The sequence below is a fragment of the Glycine max genome, chromosome 11, assembly GCF_000004515.6.
Source record: "Glycine max cultivar Williams 82 chromosome 11, Glycine_max_v4.0, whole genome shotgun sequence".
NCBI lineage: Eukaryota > Viridiplantae > Streptophyta > Magnoliopsida > Fabales > Fabaceae > Glycine > Glycine max.
The window spans coordinates 10,092,637-10,112,477 of NC_038247.2; the positions used below are offsets into that span (position 1 = coordinate 10,092,637).

General features: G+C 31.9%; 3 protein-coding genes and 1 non-coding gene across 6 annotated transcripts; 1 reads left to right on the top strand and 3 right to left on the bottom strand.

The window, feature by feature from the left end:
• Positions 1 to 560: 560 nt before the first annotated feature.
• On the bottom strand, positions 561 to 3,310 carry LOC100500070 (AN1-like zinc finger protein). 3 transcript variants are annotated; one of them, XM_041006381.1, is made up of 4 exons: positions 3,189 to 3,310; positions 2,969 to 3,067; positions 2,193 to 2,323; positions 633 to 1,485 (listed from the first exon to the last, which is right to left on the bottom strand). In XM_041006381.1, exon 4 carries the CDS (start codon positions 1,468 to 1,470, stop codon positions 943 to 945), a length of 528 nt encoding a protein of 175 aa, XP_040862315.1. In that variant the 5' UTR covers positions 1,471 to 1,485; positions 2,193 to 2,323; positions 2,969 to 3,067; positions 3,189 to 3,310; the 3' UTR covers positions 633 to 942. The 3 variants fall into 3 exon arrangements, with proteins under 3 accessions (NP_001236393.2, XP_040862315.1, XP_040862316.1); NM_001249464.2 differs by lacking the exon at positions 2,193 to 2,323 and having other exon boundaries at positions 561 to 1,485; positions 3,189 to 3,238; XM_041006382.1 differs by having other exon boundaries at positions 2,193 to 3,067.
• Positions 3,311 to 10,326: 7,016 nt separating this feature from the next.
• Positions 10,327 to 12,028, top strand: LOC112998380 (uncharacterized). Its single transcript, XM_026124402.2, has one exon. The coding sequence runs from the start codon at positions 11,570 to 11,572 to the stop codon at positions 11,786 to 11,788; it is 219 nt and encodes a 72-aa protein (XP_025980187.1). The 5' UTR covers positions 10,327 to 11,569; the 3' UTR covers positions 11,789 to 12,028.
• Positions 12,029 to 14,395: 2,367 nt separating this feature from the next.
• On the bottom strand, positions 14,396 to 15,722 carry LOC121172629 (cytochrome c-type biogenesis protein CcmE homolog, mitochondrial). Its single transcript, XM_003539013.5, has one exon. The coding sequence runs from the start codon at positions 15,360 to 15,362 to the stop codon at positions 14,640 to 14,642; it is 723 nt and encodes a 240-aa protein (XP_003539061.1). The 5' UTR covers positions 15,363 to 15,722; the 3' UTR covers positions 14,396 to 14,639.
• Positions 15,723 to 18,158: 2,436 nt separating this feature from the next.
• Positions 18,159 to 19,637, bottom strand: LOC100782605 (uncharacterized). The gene is made up of 3 exons (XR_005887137.1): positions 19,410 to 19,637; positions 18,864 to 19,322; positions 18,159 to 18,302 (listed from the first exon to the last, which is right to left on the bottom strand). It is a non-coding gene; the product is annotated as an uncharacterized protein (transcript).
• Positions 19,638 to 19,841: the final 204 nt, after the last annotated feature.

Sequence of the window (19,841 nt, forward strand, 5' to 3'; positions counted from 1 at the left end):
TACTTTGTCTCACTGTTGCCAAAAAGTGTAACCAAACGGGCTACATGATCCCAGTGAGTCCAAATTTGCAAGCATCCACATTTCAATTTTTCATGCGACAGCAGAGCATGTTTTGAGACGTTCCTCTGTAATCGCTAGGATCTTGATGTCTGGGACAAGACTCCTGTTCATGTATGTCATTTCTTTCTCTGTTTCGATTAGCCATTGAGATTAACATTGGGTTTAGTGATGGTTTTGGCTATCTAATGGCAAAATTACTAGTCCTAATTTTCCTAGGGTCTCAAGAATTTGGCCAAAATTTCCCTATTGTTGTTTTGCTAGATATTTCTTAAGAAAGATGGAAGTATGTGAGGACAAATTTCCACCTGCAGACAGCTAAGAGATTGAATCAGGTTCAGCAAAACAATTAGAGTCGCGAGTTTAGCTTAAAAGTTTAACCTCGTTATTATTGTTCTTCCTAAAGTACGAATTCAGTCCAATCCAAATTCGCAAATATTAACCCAACTCCATTATTTTTTTGGTAGTTACTATATTAAATAAGTGATCAACTAAGCAATTTCTGAAAATTCTAGCATATCGAAAATAATTCATAGATAGCCCACAATAATTACAATCTACCACATGTCCACGGATGCTCTTGAAACCATCTTTAAATTGCACATACCATTCTGATACAGGATAGATGCATTACAAAGCTAACAACACCAACCAACTTTCACCAAACCAGCACTTAAAAACTTAAACACTGTGGCCAACATATATATTTTCGCCAATCACATGAAAGAGTCCTTCAAATTGCAGAGATGTCCAATAACTCCAAGTCACCCACCACATATAACAATATAATAAGAACACCAAATAAAATGTGAAGGAAACTCGGATCATTTCATGATGAAATTATGCATAACTTCATCTCAGGCCATGAAACTTTGACTTCAAATCTTAGATCTTATCAAGCTTCTCAGCCTTGACAACTGGGTTTGCTTTAGCTATGGCATCCCGAGCAGCAGTGCGGTAATCAAATGGGCAATTATGCTTGTCTGAGTAGCGATGTACAGCACAAAAAAGGTCACCACATCGACAATTAAACCCTGTCAAACCAACTCGCTTGTTGCAGCTGCTGCAGCGTTTTGGTCCATCCTTCAGCTTTGCCTCACCACTCCCTTCTGGACCTGAACCAAATAAAGGTTGCACAGAGACAGTTTTAGGCTCTACTGGAATAACTGGGATATCAACATTAGCAGCAGCAGCGGCAACAACAGGTTCCTTTTCAGTGCTGCTTGAAGACCCATTCATAATATTCCCAATGGATGATGCTGCAAGCTTGGCCTGCTCCTGTTTCAGCAACATGTCTTTGTGGCATTTAGAACACATATTCATGGTAGCTGCACTTCCAAAAAATCCACAGTTGTTGATGCACAATATAGGACCTTCAGGAGGAGCTTGGCACCCAGTCTTGTCATGGTCCATTTTTTTCCAACTTACCTGCGCAAATGATACATAGAACATCTAAGATCACGTCATCACTAATTTCATAATAAACAAACAGCACTCCAGAGAAAAACCAGTAATCAACTATGATTATAGTCCAATTTATGTAAGGCAACAATATAGCACCCTTTTCCCAATGCAAAATATTGATGAAACAAGCTTTTGAGCAGATCCATGTACTTAAACAAGAAATGACATAAAGATGGTGGTGCATTGCCAAGTTGCATAAACAAATAAACCCAAATTTTCAAAATTTAATTGTACCCAAAGAAAAAACTGAACCCTTAAAAATGGCAAAAAAAAAATACTCAAGTTAAGGACTCATCAGCATGTCAACTTCACAAGAACAAACTGAAAAAATAAATCACAACCCAGGCAGCAATGTTATGAAGCATTATTTGACTATGACCTTTCAGAACCTTGCACAAAATGTCTTCCTAAACCTTAAAAAGAGCAATTTATAACAATCCAACCACCTTATCCCCTGGCCATAAAAGAAAAAGTTACAGCACTGATTCAATTTTAAGCAATTAGAGATTGCACATTGACATTACATGCAGCGGTAAAAAGTCTTACTGCAACTACATTCCAATTAAAATGCACCATACACAGTGTAAAAGATATCAATGAATACTATCAGATTTATTCTCAATTATAAAGTCACTCCATTCCTTGTTAAAAGAGAGTTGAAGATACCCAACTCATTATAAGATAGCAGTGAGCAGTACAGTGGTTCCTTTTCCCAGCTAGTCCTGTTTTTAGTGTTACTAGATAGATTTCTTTTCACATGCATACATGGCCCATTGACCCCTCTTCAACTAGTGTCCAATACCTGCTCAGTTAATGCATCAAACCACAAGCCTTCCCGGACAATAATATACAATTAAAAGTCACCACATCCTTTACCTATAATGACTAACATGAAAATTCTTTACCTCAAAACTAACCATGACAACAAAAAAACGAAACATTTAACAACAAAATTTCAGGATATTATGAAAATATTGAACCACACGTCACCTACCTATCAACAACAAAAAAACTTAGACCAAAACTCCATAAACATAATAAAGAGAAACAGGACAACAAACACCAAAGGCATTAAAGCCTCAATTATTAGGAACAAACAGGTACAGAGGCCATAACCGGAACAGTAAAACACACCAATCATGCAATATGAGCAGAATTCAAACACCATACTATTGACTCTCGTCACTGAAAATTTCAATAAATTGGATGAAAATTCAATAAAAACATCGCCATGGCATATGTGAGAAAAAAGAAAAGAAAAAAGAACCCTACGTCTATATTCGCTGTTCTTATCTGCAAAACACAACCAACTATTTCCACCAAACTACAACTCAAATTCGTTCACACAATAGAATACAATTAAAACGAGACGAAATCAATAGGAACGAATCGAAACAGAGACACGTCGGGTTAGTGAAAATTGCGAGAGGAATAACGATGATCGAACCTGTTGGGCAAAGGAAGATTATTTTTTTTTACAAAAGAATCTGGGAAACGAAACGTTGTCGTGGATCTAACAAGCTCGGAATCGCATCGGAATTGAATCCTGGATTCAGCGAAAAAGAACAAAACGAGAAAGAATGATCAATTAATAAACGAATACGAGAGCGGATTATTAAAGAGGAAAGCAAGAATTGAGAAGGAGATAAGGGTAACGGAACCCTAACCCTAGTGGAATTGGGATCGAGGAGGAGAGAGAGAGAAAGAAGGATGCGTCGTTTGTGTGTGTCAGTGTTTGGTATTTAAAAGGGCTGTTACTTCTCTCTCTCTCTCTCTCTCTCTCCAACGAACTCCGTTTAGTGAGAATTGAGGCGACGTGGGAAGTTACTATTGGGTGCGGCTGTTACTCTCACATTCCCTATTTTGTCCCTTTCTCATTTACTATTAACGCTTTTGCCAGCTTCCTTCCATTATTTAATTTAACCTCCTCAGGGAGTATGATCATAAGGTCCAAATTAACATTCGGAAAAGCCTAATTCCAATAAGAATAAAATCAAACATCTAACTCACTTGCTTAAAAATTTTCATATTATCTTTCATTATTACAAATAAAAAAAATCATCTGAAAAACCAAAAATTTAAACAAATTGAGAAATATATTAAATCCAATTTTGAATTTATTTTTAAAAAAGATTCAATCTAATTCAAATCATATATATATATATGAGTTTAATGTCTATGCACTAATAATTTAAAATAATTTTACATTATTATTTAATCATTATCAATCATCATTTAAATTATTTTAAAATAATTATTTAAAAAGTTAACAAATTTATCATATATGATGAATTATAATTAAATAAATAAGTAAAAAAATTATATTATCAATGTATAACAATCTCTCTATATATTCATAAATTAATAATATCATTTCATGTCTTTCAAAAAAAATAATCACTTCATATTTACATCATTATTTATTATATATTTTTAAAATTAGTACATAACGTATACCTGTTTATAAAAATAGTTAATTAAAGATAACGTTTTTTATAAGACAATTATTTTTTTATATAGTATTGTATTTTAAAATCTAATTATTAACCATAAGTTATATAAAATGAAATATTTGATATTTTAAATTATATTTATTATATATCTTACCATTTATTTAACATTTTTCAAAAAGTAAAAGTAAAAAAAATAAAATCCAGTCCAAAACAGCTTAAATTGAATCGAATCAGGTCGTATTAAAATTTTAAACCGTTCAAATTTTTCTTTTTTAAACCGTCCAAATTTTTCTTTAAAATTGATCAAATCCAATTTTAACTAGTGCTTAAAGGCTAATAAATTTAAAATATTTTTTTATTTTTATAGAGTTATTAACATATTTTATAAATACTAATTGGAAACAGGCACTACGTGTCTTAACTACAAATTTTTTTATTTTTAGTTTTAAATTAAAAATAAAAATAATTAAAAGATGTAATAACGGCCACATTTGAGGGGGTTAATTATTCTGATAACTACTTGATTTAAAGGTTGTTTTTAAAATTAGTTAGAAGAGAAAATAATCTAGATAAATGTGTATACTAAATAAGGATAATTATTTTTATTAATAATTATATATATAATAAATAAAAAAATGTTGAAAATGCTGGGCTTTTTAGTCCTGCTGCAAGAATCTAATAAGATTAAAAATAAAAATGTAAACATGAGTAGTAACATAAATTTATTTATAAAAATGTACATGTATAACTTTGGTTTGGATTGGATTGCAAAATCAAATTAGAATTCTGATCCAATTTCATAAAATTTTATTTTTTAAAATTTTGATCTAGTGAGTGAAAATTTAGACAATTTTTTTTAGGAAATTGTTATGTTGGATTTTTTTAGGTTTAAATATTTTATTAATTTATTTTAACTTATTTTAGGAATTTGTTTCTTTTTTAAAAAAAAATTAAAACATGATAATATTTGAATATTGTATTGTTATTTAGCTCTATATATAAAGCCAACAAATAAATATTTTACACAATGTGTTTCATCTAAGATCCCTTGGGCATGTGGGTAATTTTGTTATGTGTTGAGGAGTTTTCCCCGACAAGTGACATTAGAGCTATGCAAGGAATACACAAAAGTTTGAAATCTCATTGTTTGATGGGAAAATAATTTTTTATGATTTGACCATCTATCATTCAAGACCTTTTAGTGCAACAAGATCTTGTTTTGACTTTGGAAAATGATAAGACAATTGTTACAGGTGAAAATAAATGGGCTGAAATCCAACAAAAGATTGTAACACGATTCAATTACTTCTTATTCATGTGATTAACTCAAAATGGAGATGGAAAGAAATCTCCATAACCACATCAACAATTTTAATAAACTAACATGACAATTGTTGAATGTAGATAAAAAGATATCTGATGAGAGGTAGGCACTGTTATTGTTGACTCCATTACCAAGGTTTTATAAATCTTTGGTTCAAACATTGCTTGTAGGGAGGACAACATTGAAATTAGATGACGTGACCACAACTTTAAGAGAAAATGAGAGAATGATGAAAGATGAAAGTCTAAGACTAATGTGGTCCAAAACTTTGAAGATGAAAACTTGTATTTGGCAACTAGTGAGGAGGTTGTTAAATCAAAATGGATAATAAATTTTGTTGCTTCGAAACACATTTATACAGATCAAGTGATGTTCAACACTTTGAAAAATAATAGGGAGTTCAGTCTTTTTAACTCAGGAAGTGGTGAAAAAATAAAGGTTGAAGGCATTGGGACTATGAGAATGAAACTCCACACCAACATCATCCAAACTTTTCAAAATGTGAGATTTGTACCTTTTATCACTGTTATGTCATTTCTAATGAAATGACATTATAAGGGTATAAGTGTGTTGGTTTAAATTAGGGATATAGAGAATATAAGGAAATATACTTATGTTGTGAGAACAGAAAAATTAGAGAAATATTTGTTACTTGGAAGGGCAAGCTTTGAGAAGATAAAATTTTCTAATGAGGTGGTTATTTAGAAATTTGAATTGAGGGAAGAATTATTAGAGAACAATTCAAATTTGAAAATAAATAGAGCCTGTGAAAATTTAAGGAGATTTTTTTTAAGAATTTATTATGTTTCAAATCTTTAAGAGTTCATTTAGATTTAAATATTTTATTAATCTATTTTATCTTATTTTAAGGATTTGTTTCTTTTTTTAATATTAAAATATGTTAATATTTGAGTATTATATTATTATTTAGCTTTATATATAAAATCAATAAATAAAATTTTTACATTGTGTTCCATTTAAGATTTTCCGAACAAGTGAATAATTTTGTTATGCATGTGAATAATTTTGTTATGTGTTCAACAAATTCAAACAAACTAAATACCCAATATAAATATTTGACTAGGTTTAGGTGAATTCGAATTTGCATATGATCCAAGTTTTCATTCACATTATTACCTCTTCAGTGTTATAATCTTATAAAACTTAAGCATTACTTAATTGATCTAAAAATGATATTTTGAACGTTAACTAAGCACATGAGTTTTCTAAGACGTTTATCATTGGCCACCAGCGGAAATATCAATGAGGTAGGAGCAAGTCATTTTCAAAAACAAAAGGTTAGGGAGTTAAAAAAAAAAAAAAGAACAAAAGGTTAGAGCCATTATTTTATTTTTCAAAAGACGCCTTTGAAAACAAAGAAGCCACTAGCTCATTTGTTTTTCTTATCATACGTACACGCAATAGGAAAAACAAAACTAACTTTATTCAGATCTTGTGTGTTATTAATTTTTTGTTGACTAGAATATAATAATGGAAATATATTAATTTGTTTGTCGCCATGGTAATTTATCCTGTAAGCTTCTTAATTTACATATTACATGATATTTACAACCGATGTAAATTGCCCATAATATAGACTCTTTTGAATGCAATATTTATTATTAATTAAAATTTACTTAAAAAATTAAAAAAATGTTAGTCTCACTTTGTAATATTTTTCTCTTTTGATTTTAGAATTTTCAATAGATTTTAATAAATTATAGAATGTGTGTTAAAAAGTATATAATATGTTCTCATCTTGTTGTTGTCTGTGAATTTGTTCAAGGTAGAAAGCGCGAATTCGAATTCCTTTTTACACGTATACACTTTTAAACTCCATTTAATTATTTCATGGGTTATAAATATGCCATAATGTTCATCTTTGTCATATATAAAAACCATCAATTGATATCAAAAGTGCATGTTGTGATTGTTATGTATTAGAATTAGAATAATGTTGAAATTTTTAGATTCTATTTTTAATCATCATATTAATGGTGTAAAGTTTTTACTAATTTATATGGGAGTTGAATTTTGTTTGTAAAAACTTTTCATTTTTTTACAAAACACTTTACAAATAAATAATGCTTCATTTGTGTTAAAATATTAACCCACTTGGGTTAGCGTAGTGGTGAGGGTTGAGAAAGATCATAAAAACTTAAATTTGATTATCATTGTTGCTATATTACACACAAACAAATATGTGCTAAAATATTTGTTTAGAATAAGCTACATTACATTATCAACTCCCTTTGTTTAGAGAATGTAAAGGAAAAGGGATAAGAAGAAAAAAAAAACACGATTTATATTTGTTTGTCTCAACAAATACTACATTTAGTCCATAGTACATCATAAAAAAAATCCATTACCAAATAGAATTACAAAAAATAAGGTTCCTAATTGTCACTGCATTCTTTTACCAACCCTTTTCAGGCTTAATCAAATATTGTTTTGCCCTTGCCTCTCCACGCAAAAAATATTCTTTACCAAGCATATTCAGGCTCCCAGCAAATCACAAAGAAATGTGTACAAGAGGTAAAAACAATTTATTGTCCTACAAGCTTGATAAAAAAAAAATGAAATCGCTTGGAGAATATTCTGTTTTATAGAGGATGTTTTAAATCACAGAAGTTATTTCCAACTTATTATGTTGGATCATGATTCTTTGTAACACATTCTTCTCTCGAGCCTTTTATATAAGGAGCTTCGAATATATCTTGGGAGTTCTCCTTCATGTTTGAAGCAAAAAACATAAAGTTGGAAATATGTGAAAGGAGAAGGAAAGAAGAACAGGTTGTGAGTTTGAATTTCTTGATTAACAAAAATTAACATTATCAATAACTAATATTTGCCTATAAAGAAGCGTAGAGTTGATAAAACATTCTACTAATTTACTTTGTATATGCTATGCCATATAGTAAGTAGACACTTTTTCCTTTTTTCTAATTTAAGTAAGTTGTCTCCACTTCTAAGTTTTTTTTTTCTTTCACTTTTTTGCTTTATTAAAAGTTTGGCTTAGATATGTTGAGGTTTATGATAAATAAATAATTTTTATTTTTTTTACATTAAATTTTTGATATATCAAAACTTTTGTTTTATGAGAAACCTCAAATCTATTTAAGCCTAAACCTTTTAAGGTGAAAGTAGATAGTAATCTTCCAATTTTTTATTATTTTACCAAGAACAAATCTTAAAGTTCAAAATCTTCACAAACAAATCTGCAATTGGCCTTTATAGGATGTATCTAGTAAATCTCTTTCATAGAAAATCTTTGTGACCTTTTCTACTTAATATATTATAACCTACTAGGATGAATAATACGTATAAGGATGAATCTTTATCACTCATAATTATAAGTCTTATTTGGATAAGCCTTTTCATAAACACTTATAGAAAAAGAAAATAAAAATGAAAGAGTTTCTCACACAAGCTAAAAATAACTTAGGCATAAGTTCAAATTAATTTTTTGAAATTTAGAAGTTACTAATATTTATGATAATGGTTGTTAGCATCAATGATGATAATAAAAATGATTACATGAATAATGATAATAATGATGATAATAGTTCAGATGGTACTAATGACAATGATAATAATAAAGATTATGATTAAATTTAAGAAGAATTTATTTATTTTAAAGTAAAATTTAAATTCACATTTTAATTGAGTTAAAAATTATTTTATATCCAATTTTTTAAAATACATTTTATTTTAAAAACTCTTTGTAAATTTTTTTCGACATCTATTTTTTTTCCTTTTTTATAAATTTCATGGATTTCTTGAATTTCTGACAATTTCTTACTAAAAAAAGGGTACTCTTCCTAAATAATATAAACAAGTAATAAATAAGAAAACAAGAAAGATTTTCAACATAGAATTTCTAAATTCTGACATAATGTATTTATTTGATTGAATCCAAAAACTCACAAATAGTCCTAAGATCAAAGATTAACCTAAAACTTTAGCTCCGATCGATGAACAAACAGAAACCCAAACCAAAAACAAGCAAATAGAGACCTGAGAACAATGTTAAGCCAACAATATAACAAGTTAACTGGGCAATTATGGGCGAACATCAAAGTTCAAACCACAGACATAAATGAAATGCACATCGGACCGACAAAACAGAATGATTTCCGAGTCTGAACCTAAGAACAAATAAGCAAAATTCAAAAAGGGGTGTACCTAAGAACATGTCCCTAAAATTAAATACCACCATCTGGGCTGTAGCTAAATAAGAAATAATGGCATGCAGAAGAACAAAATTAAAATGATAAATGAACCATGCAAGTCAATGATTGTTATTAGTTAACGAAGAGGAAATGAAAGATATGCCTGACCCAAATCTTGAAGTAATTAAGCAGGACAAATAAATGGAAAACAAAAGCACATATACCATCGATCTTCATGATTGAGCGAAGTAGAGGCCACGGTCTGAGCAGATGGGGACTAGTTGAGATAAACACCGGAACCTGGATTTGGTCATGAATGAGACTTTTGGCTGCAATATAATCCTAAGGATTGAAGATTGGGAAAGGTGAGCAGTGCACATTCATTTCCAGCATTTTACAAGCTGTTTTAGAATATTGATTGGGTCCAAGGTCGATGATCCAGCAGCCGATTATTTAAGTTTTTAACTTTTTTATGAAATTAAATAATTGAATATGATTGCAATATATATGTATAAAACCCAAGTGATAATTAATTTAAACATTTCAAGCATATATCAGAGTTCAATTCTTAATCATGTAAATAGAAATATAACACATGTGGAAAGATGAGTTTTCTCTCAAGTGATATTCTACTTCTTCTCGAGGGATTAATGGTTTCTGCCTACGATACGTTGCCGTCAGCAAAAATAATATATATGTATAATTTAGCTTCTTTTTTTTTTTGAACAGATGTATAAATTAACCTGAACTATATCTTTTGGTTAAGAGGTTGGTTTTTTATTATTGAAAAGTATGAAAATCAATTTTTTAACTGTAAAATAGAATCAGTAAAAAAAACTGTAAAATAGAAAACACCACCACCTAATTATACTTGTCACCAACAAAAATATTGTTTTGATTACTGTTCTTAATAAAATAGTAATAACAACTTAATACTACATTATCAATGAAAAAAGTAATTATTTTGATATGTTGATATCATATTTAAAAAGAAATAAATCTATCTAAAGGTTTAGTTTGTCGGAGCCTGCTGGGAATTGGCTAAACAGAAATAAAAAATATAGTCTCATGTTTCTTCCAATGATCACCATTTCTGTTTCTTTTTTTTTTTTTCTTTTTAATATGAGAACACAACTCACAGGCATCTTTCTTGAAAAACAATCTTATGGGAGTAGAATAAGAATATTATTACGAGAAACTAAGCTCTTCAGTGAAATTTCTGCTAAGACTAATTTATTTTTCCAACAGTTTTTTATGCATTTTCAGAAAGCATCAGACAATATCAAAGTTACACTTAAATTTCACCAAAACATATCAGAATTTGAAGAAAAAAAATGTCCAATCATTTATCTTTCCCCTCTTTCTCTTTTGTTTTACGGCCAAAAGTCAAATTAAAAGGGAAAGTTATATTTTACAAGTTACTATTATTATATGCATCCATTCTATTTTTCTTGCGATTTCTCTCTTGATTTCTTGTTATATCATTTATTACATCTATAATTTTTTCACCTTTCACTTCTTTCCACCTAATTTTTTAAAGCGTATTCTGTCCAAGAAAAAAAAATGAAGCTTATGTTTAGAATTTTCGAAATTATATAGTTATGCAAGATAAATATTCGTATACAAATCAAACAGTGTTAGGATCTGTCACCATGTTAACTTTCAAACCTTACCTGGGCATGCCCAACCAACCTTTCACCCTTTCTCATTTGAAATTGGGAAAGTATGGAGTCCCAAAACAAATCATGGATCTTCTTGACACTTGTCAGCATAGCCGTCTGAATTGTCTGAACTCTGAAGGGACCACAACATGACCTGTCTAGTGTGTGGGAGGGTCCTACACCAACCATCAACATCAAAATGATTCAAAGTACATAGACGTTGCCGTCTAAACTCAAATTATTATGTGATTCTTGATTAACTTAAAATATTAATTCTTTTATCATGTGGAGCCTATAAATTAGCCACGCTTGTTTCCCTCTAACAACACAAGATATAGCAAAGCAATTCACACTCACCCCCTCCACCACCTCTATAAGCTCAAGCTATCTAAGAATTGTTATCATTTTTTTCTTTACATCTTTTTGTATCTGAGAAAAATGGCATGCATTAGCAAGAGCAGAGCAATGCTCTTCTTCATGGTCTTCTTTGTGGGGCTTCTGTTTGCTGCTGGGGTAAGTGCTCAGACCAGTGAGCTCCCTCAAGCGCCGGCGCCAGCACCCACAATGGATGCCGGAGCTGGATTTGTGGTGACTTACTCTGGAGCATTTGTTTGCTCCTCACTGCTCCTCTCTCTTATTGCCCTTCTATGCCATTAATTCTTCATGCTGCAAGGAGTGAAGCCTATCTACTGTATTCAATTTATTTTTTCTTCCCCAGATTCTGTTCTCTTCTTATATCTTCATTCTAAATGTGAGTGTTTTTTTTTGTTGATGGCATTGTTATTATTATTGTTGTATTATCTTATTCTTTTTCCCTAATGATTGGTTAGGGTGTGATGTAGTACTGGAGCTCCTCTACTAAGAAAATGAGATAAATATTATATATGGTTTGAGTTTCGATTTTCTATCGTCAAATATTTCTAACCTTCCGGTTTTACATGGGGTTCTTACAAAAAGTGACCAAGTGTAATGAACCAAATAATAAGTGTAGTAGAAGAGCAATGAAAAGGGTAAAAGTTATGTTAATCAATAATTAAGACAGGAAAAGCACATCAGAACATCGAGAATGACTTCACAAACCAGTAACAGTTTCTTGTCTGTCTGTAAATGTGGAAAAAAGACAAGACACACATGAAATTTTAAACAAACGGACTAATGATTCAATTTGCTAACTGGAAATGTGTATTTAGTTTAACTGCATAATACTTGTTATCTTTTTAAGCAACGCCATTTAAAGTAGTCCCAATGAAAATAATATCTGGCCGAAATTTTCAGATGTTATAGTAAATTTATAATGATCACACAGATGATAATTATTATCATTCCGAAACACAACATAAGTATAGCCACTGCGATCTCTTGTCCAAAAGACAAAAAAATCAAACCAAGTTTCAGGAATTATGTGGCAGCATACAGAAATGAAATGGGGAGCTTACCCATAGTAGGACTGATAGTTATTGTTCTCACATCTGGTTAACCAGAATTTACATAATGTTCAAGCCTAAAATCAGGCTAAGATTACAAAATTGAAATTCTATAATCAAATGCCGGTTGCCAATTGTCACAATTTATTTTTGAAGGAAATCACTCCAGCTGAACATGTGCTCACAACACAAATCAGCACAATGAATATAATTATTGCAATCGAAACTACAATGAAATAGGAAGTTGGAAAATCGCATACCTTCCAACCATAGTAAAAAAAGAACTTACCATCCTTCTAATCTTAAGATAACTCAATCTATTATATATAAACAAAAAAACAGAAAGAATTTGCTAGTTGCGTGTCTGGCACTTACCACGAGAGCCGGAAACTTTAATTCTACATGTATCACAAGCTAATAGTCCTATTAATTGAAAAAGAAAACAAATGAAAACTTGGGCAGAAATGCAGCCACAGGTAAGCTTTTTTCCTTTTGGTTTTTTGTTTTGCCTTTTTTTTTTTCTAGCCAACATTTGGCATTCGGTAAGTGGAGGAAGGGGAAGAAACACAGGTCATGTCACATTTTGGGAAAGAAAAGGCAGAGAGATGAACTGAAGTAGCTCTAAATAGTGGAGAATAGAAAACAGTGTAGCAGGGACCCTAGTAGCTCCATAACTCCATTAGACTATAACAATTGACATGTATATATAGGAAGCAAAAATACAGAACAGGACTAGAGAGTAACATGTGGATGCAGCAACTTTAAAAAATCATAAAACACCACTAAATTACATGCAAAATTGATTTAATATTAAAAAAAACGCTAAATAAAATACAGATATCAGTGTTTCACAAGTCAGTACTACTCATTATAGGTACAGTGAAATGCCATCATTTATCTAATCATTGTGGCATCCCATTTGTATTTATATAAAGGTTCAGAAATGATTGAAAGATATAAGTTAGAAGCATCCAAAGGTATCTAAAGAGTATTTGACAATTGACACAATAGTATCCAAAACCGATAGAACAACTATGTTCAAGTACCAGTGCCGATAACAATGCTTCTTAGATGCATTACGCATACACTGTATATTGTCCTTTGCAGAACTATTCAAAGCCAAATGAGTTTTAAGGTTGCCCACTTGCCCCCATTCAATCATGACCACATCATTTGGTGCCCTTATTCTCTTTTATCATAGATTCATAGTTAGTAGACATTCTGAGGACAAGGTGGAAAATTAAAATAATATGGCAGTACATATCAATGTTCTAGTGGATGTTTTGAATACTTAACCACAGTTATATCTTTTAACCCCCCCACACCCTCCTTCCTCTCTTCTCCTGCATACAAAGAAGGTTATGTAGCCCAACTAGTAACCTTGTTCACTATATACACTCCAGCAACAACCTGGATCCTATGAAGTAAAAGTTCCGTGTTCTCTAGCATTACACCCTAAGAGCAGTAAAATTCAAGTCAAGCCCATAAATAAACCTTGTCACAACTCATAAAACTTACCAAGGTTAGGCTCCCAATGAAATCCAAATTTCTAATTTGCAATAGATTAAAATCATCAAATCAAGTTCAATGCCCCAACAATCTTGGCTTATATAACTCTAGATACACTGAAATTTTGCATTTTAAACTGCCCGCCATTCACATAGTGATCCAAAATACCACACAAACTTCAGCTTAGTATATGCAGAATCAGATGCACTTCCGAGACAACACAATAACAAGCGAGACAAGAAATCAAAAATCCATTACCAGCTTTAAACCATAGCAAGTCAATGTGCCCAACTTTAAACCCCATTCCAGAGCAAAGTATAACAGAGCTACATTATCATTCGATTAAACATTTTATTAAGAAATATCCTCCCACATTAATGAATTACAACAACAAGAAACAATTGCCTCAGTTTTAAAAAAATTCCCTCTGCTCTCCCGTGTTCATCCTAATTATTACTCAAAAATAATAGTAATCTCATCCTATAGTTAAATAATCAACATCCATCAAAAAAATCATAACACTGTATCTGTAAGTAATTTCAAAACTGATTAACACCACGACCATGACCATCGATCTATGGTGTCTTCGGTCCCTCCGCGGTGGCGGCGGCGGCCACGGTGGCAGTGGCAGCATCCTCAATAATCTTCTTATTCTTCTCAATAGCAGCAGCAACTTCTTTAGGCATGTACTTCTCATCATGCTTGGCGAGAACCTCGGTAGCCGAAAAATAGCACTCTATCTTCCTCGCCTTCTCGGAAACGTTCTTCACCGACACCTCCTTCCTGATCTCCTCCGTAAACGGTTTCACGAGCCCTTCCACAACCACAGAGTGCCCTTCCCTGAACAAATCCGGCAACGATCCCTCGTACCGTACCACCATGTCGGAGATGAGATCGGTGACGACGAACTCCACCTCAGGCGACGACGCCGGGTAAACCACGCTGCCTTCGAGAACAAGGCCTCCCAACCGGAACCGCGCTTTTGTGGGGTTGGTGGCGTATTTTTCGAGGGCTTCGGTTGGGGTGACGTAGAAGACGAGCTGGTCTTGGAAGTTGTTGAGGACGATCACGACGAAGCCCGCGAGGCCGCCGAAGGTGAGCGCGTAGGTCCAGAGGCGCCGCGTCTGGAGCTGACGCGCGCGCGCGCCGATGTCGACTGATTTTTTGGAGCGCGGAGGCGCGCGGCGGGAAGTGGAGAGGAGGCGGTGGAGGGAGAGGGGCGGCGGCGGCAAGGTTTGAAGGAGGGAGGCGGTGCGGAGGAGATGGGATCTGAAGCGGAGGGCGAGTCTAGAGGCCATTTGGATTGGTAAAGTGAAGAGAGAGGAAAATTGATGGGTTGGGATTTAGGGTTTTGACTTTTGAATTAATTAGGCTAGGCCGCCATGGCTGAAGCTGAACGCGATGATGCGACCGAGAAGTTTCTGGCCCTTTTTGGATGGACGGATGAAAAGAACAGGAGGAAAGAGAGACAAGTAGACAAGTAGAATGTAGAATAGTACGTAGTACACTATTAAAATTGAATTAATTTATTACATTTAAAATTATAAAATGTAGTTTTTTTTTAATATCAATGTGTCTTTTCAAAATAGTAAAATAACATTTTCATTCTGACACTGGTGTGCCGTGCGTATGGGTTGTTCAGCATTATATTTGCTTTTTTCTTTAATAGCAAAATTATGATTTGATTAAGTAAATTTATTTGCTAAATGTTAGAATTTAGAATTTGGAATAATACATAAACTTTGAGAGTGTTGCAATAATAATTGATACAAATGGGACATATATCTCATAATTAAAGAAAGTATGAAAAAATTATTGAAAAAACATACAAATATATTAAATTGGCTGGTGATAGTGATATTGATATAATGATCCAAATTGAACCGATTAGCTCAAAAATTACATTTTCATGACTATTGCTAAGTGATGCCAAGACTCTGGCAAAAAGTTGATACAACAGTTGCTGCAAAGCAGGCAACTGCTCCAATAGCTCCTCACTATCCAAATCTCTGGTCTTGCTGCACCCTTGTTTGAAAAACAAATAAGCCCAAAGACTTTAAAAAACAAACACAATTCAAAATAAAGTAATTTGATTCAAAAACGCAAAAATAATCAAAGAATAATGAGTTAAATAAATCCACGATTAAGCATTTGGAAGTTTTTAACAATGTCCATCGGCAATACAAACCAATTTAAATAATAAATATAGACAATTCCAATAATGTAAATAACGTATTGTATTGAATTTCTTCCATCATAGTCAATTAATTTCCTTGCAATACGACAAATTATAAAACTCTGCAGAATTCTACCACTAAAGTAACTAATTGTTCCAACCTCTCCTCCTATTTAAGCTAAATACATATCCTTCCAAGCTCCAATCTCTCTAACTAACTATTGATAATCTATGTAACTTATTCTTGATATTTGGGACCCTACCCCACACACACACAAAAAGGGCTTCTTTCTTGTCAAAATATTGTGGTTATCTTGAGAAACAGTTCCAAGGGTGAAAGAACCCCAAACTTTCACGTAACGAAAAATAAGTTGGCTAATGTTTGCAAAATATTTTTTCTTTCAATTAAAAATGTTTGGATGCTTATGTTTTGCTGCTACTTTGTCATCCAATAGAACCAATTTCACCCACGTCCAATATAGACTTGAACATTACATACTACAATTTTATTTAATATTTTTTTTTTTGCAAAATTAAAAATTCTCAAATAAAATAGATACTCACAGAACAGATGTTATGTTCTCCATCACACTGTCATTTATGAAATTTGTATTCATATGTCAGTCTCAGAAAAATTCCACAATGTTTTTTCCTCCCAATTCTTATACATAGATCAAAGTGTGCTTATATTGATTCAATAAAAAAAATGCCCCATTTTCCAACAACAACAAAATAATTAAGAGAATTTTAAATTAAAAAAATAAAAGCTTTTGATATACAATAAACTGATACAGATGTCCTAATTGCTAGGGGTGACTAAAGAATAAAGTGAATATAGTAATTGCTAATAAGAAATCAAGTAAACATAATAGTAGAGCTTGACCAGTTATCCAAAAAGAGTATAATAATGGGTTTATTGAAATTACCTTCTACTGCCGTTCGGCAGGTTTGGGTAGACGCTCAGCTTCAATATCATACTTCAGAATCTGAAAGCATTCAAGTCTTTCTTCCAAAAATGATGCATATGTAGTACCCAGGCAGAGCAATCCCAAGCTGCAAGCAAATGAAATCATATGGCAAAAAGTATATAATACAGTTAAACAATAGGAGGATCATGACTACTCAAGATAGAAGCAGCTTTCTCATACTGTAGAAATAAATATTCCAGAAAATCATCCATTTGCATAATCTTACCATATAAATCAAAGGGAAACCCCAAAAATTAAAAGTGAACAAAATTACCTTCGGAGCAAGGTTCTTACAATGGCCAGACGTAGAGAGAAAAAACAAAAAATCATATGAAAATTGGAATGCACTAATATTGATAACTATCGATTTCCATGAAATTGATTTTAACCATTTGATTTAAAATTCAAATCCAGCAATAATCGTTGAAACAAATACACAAAATGAATATAAAATAAAAATATAACAAAATTGAAAAAAAAAAAAGAGTAAAGATCTACAACAAACAATTCATGGTTGGATCAAAAGTGAGTGAAACTTACTTGGGATCGGCTCTCTTAGATTGTGCTAGCTAGCTTTGTGCAGTGCATGTATACCTCAGCTCACGGTTCTTATCTTCTACTTCATAACTTATTTTCTAGTATGTATATAAATTATAAAACTATAAATAAAAAAAACATTAAAATTAAAAAATAAAAGGAAAAAATAAATAAAAACATAAAAGGAAAAACATAAAGAAAGAAGAATAAAAACGTAAAAAAAGAAGAAAAATTAGAAATAAAATGGTAACAGAAAAGAAAGAAAAAATATAAAAAGGAAAAAAAGAACTAAAGAAAAAGCAAAACTGAAAAGAAAGATAGTAAAAAAATCTAACATTTCAAGATCTTCCCCTGAATCAAATCACTGGGACCCAACAGAGAAAATGTACGAAACTTCCAGTTGTGTGCTTTACCTATGATAATTGGGGCTGAAATGAGGTATCAGCAACATAAGTTGTAAATTAATTTCTCTTATGCAATAAAATTTGCATTTTATCGTGCAAAGGATGTACAAAGGCTATGCTCCAAATTAATGTCATCCTATTCCAAGGTGTTTTCTATATAAAAAAAAAAAAAGCAGAAGATAAATTAGATAATGTAAGGGAAAAGGGGGAATGAGAAAGAAGGAAAAAAAAGTCCTTACAATCACGATAAAACAGCAGATAAAGGTGTAGGTTTGAAAATAATTGTATTTCTATCCATTTTCAATCAACCTGTTGGTTACTCATGATGTGTTTAAAGATAGGAATGAAGAGAAGTAATCTCAAATAATTCTGCTATAAGATTATATATAATTTGTAGTATAATCAAATTCTAGTGTTCATTTCATTACTATAACAACTAGTAATTTCTTTTGGGCTATTGAATAACTATTCAAAGGTGTAGTATAAGATGCTGGCAAAACGTGTTTCAACATACCGTTAAAATAACAATCACATTTCAGATCATGCTTCTAGTGAGAAAACAATCAAAGATATTTCAATTTTGAGCATAAAGTTCAAATGACATGTTGATGTTTAATTGCCTAATAAATCCCCTAGTTAGTAGCAAATAACTAAAAATTAAAATTCATTTTCTATTCACTGTTATAATTAAAATAATAATAATAATGCATTAACCTGGAACTTCTCCCTGTAGACTTTTACCGCTGCAGCATGAGCAAGTATGAGGTGGTGTGTAACCGGCTCAGAAGTAGAATCACCAGCAGTGCAGTTAGCAAAACACTTGGAGCGTCTATTGGGTGGGGATCCACCACTTGCATAACCTCCAGTGCTTAACACTATCACCAAATTCCCTAAAGCATACTTCTGCATAATTTGCAAAATCTTGCATGTTTGCAAAATCAAAGTACCAATTCTTCAGGGAGTGAATAATAAAATTAATTGCTTTCATCATCTTAAACCATTCATTAAGTAAAAACATATTGATAAGAGTACAGTTTATGTGATTGATAATTGACACTGATCTGAAGAGTGACACGTATTATTAAGATCTTGAAGGGAAATTCATAAGAAAAAAGAAGTGGTTAGCAGAAGAAAACCGTTTCTGAGGCCTACTGGACTCTTCAGTGTAAAGATCTACAACAAAGTCAAAGCAAATGTTAACAGATCAGGGCAAGTAAACGACCACTGTCAGCAAGAACAAACGATAGAATCGAAGCATACCATGGGGCGTAGAACTGGACGTGCTTGCTGACAATGTCGTGAAAGTTAGAGTGATCCAAGGAAGAAGGAAAGAAAGAACCTGGAGCAAGCACTGGATCGTCTCGATACCTGAAACGAAATTGAAGGTGAGTGTTTGAGAGGAATGGAGGGTTTGTCGAAAGCAAAGGAGGTCGAGTGAGTGTGTGAGTAATTTTTCAAAATTCCTATTCTATTCCTGTTTATATAAAGTGTTAACAACATAGGATAGGATGTTCATTTTAGATTTTTTTGTCAGACTATTTTTTTATATAGTTTTATATAGATATCATAAAAAAACAGAGCACACTTGATTTAACTGTTTATTTTTTGTTATTATTTTTCAAAAATGATTTTCATTTTTAAATTTTAATTTTTTTTAAAAAGTATCAAGAAAAAATAATATAAGATAATTTC

What these genes read in the sequence shown, in the direction of transcription:
- LOC100500070 (NM_001249464.2), bottom strand. Translation starts at nt 1,470, where the DNA reads ATGGACCATGACAAGACTGGGTGCCAAGCTCCTCCTGAAGGTCCTATA.
- LOC112998380 (XM_026124402.2), top strand. Translation starts at nt 11,570, where the DNA reads ATGGCATGCATTAGCAAGAGCAGAGCAATGCTCTTCTTCATGGTCTTC.
- LOC121172629 (XM_003539013.5), bottom strand. Translation starts at nt 15,362, where the DNA reads ATGGCCTCTAGACTCGCCCTCCGCTTCAGATCCCATCTCCTCCGCACC.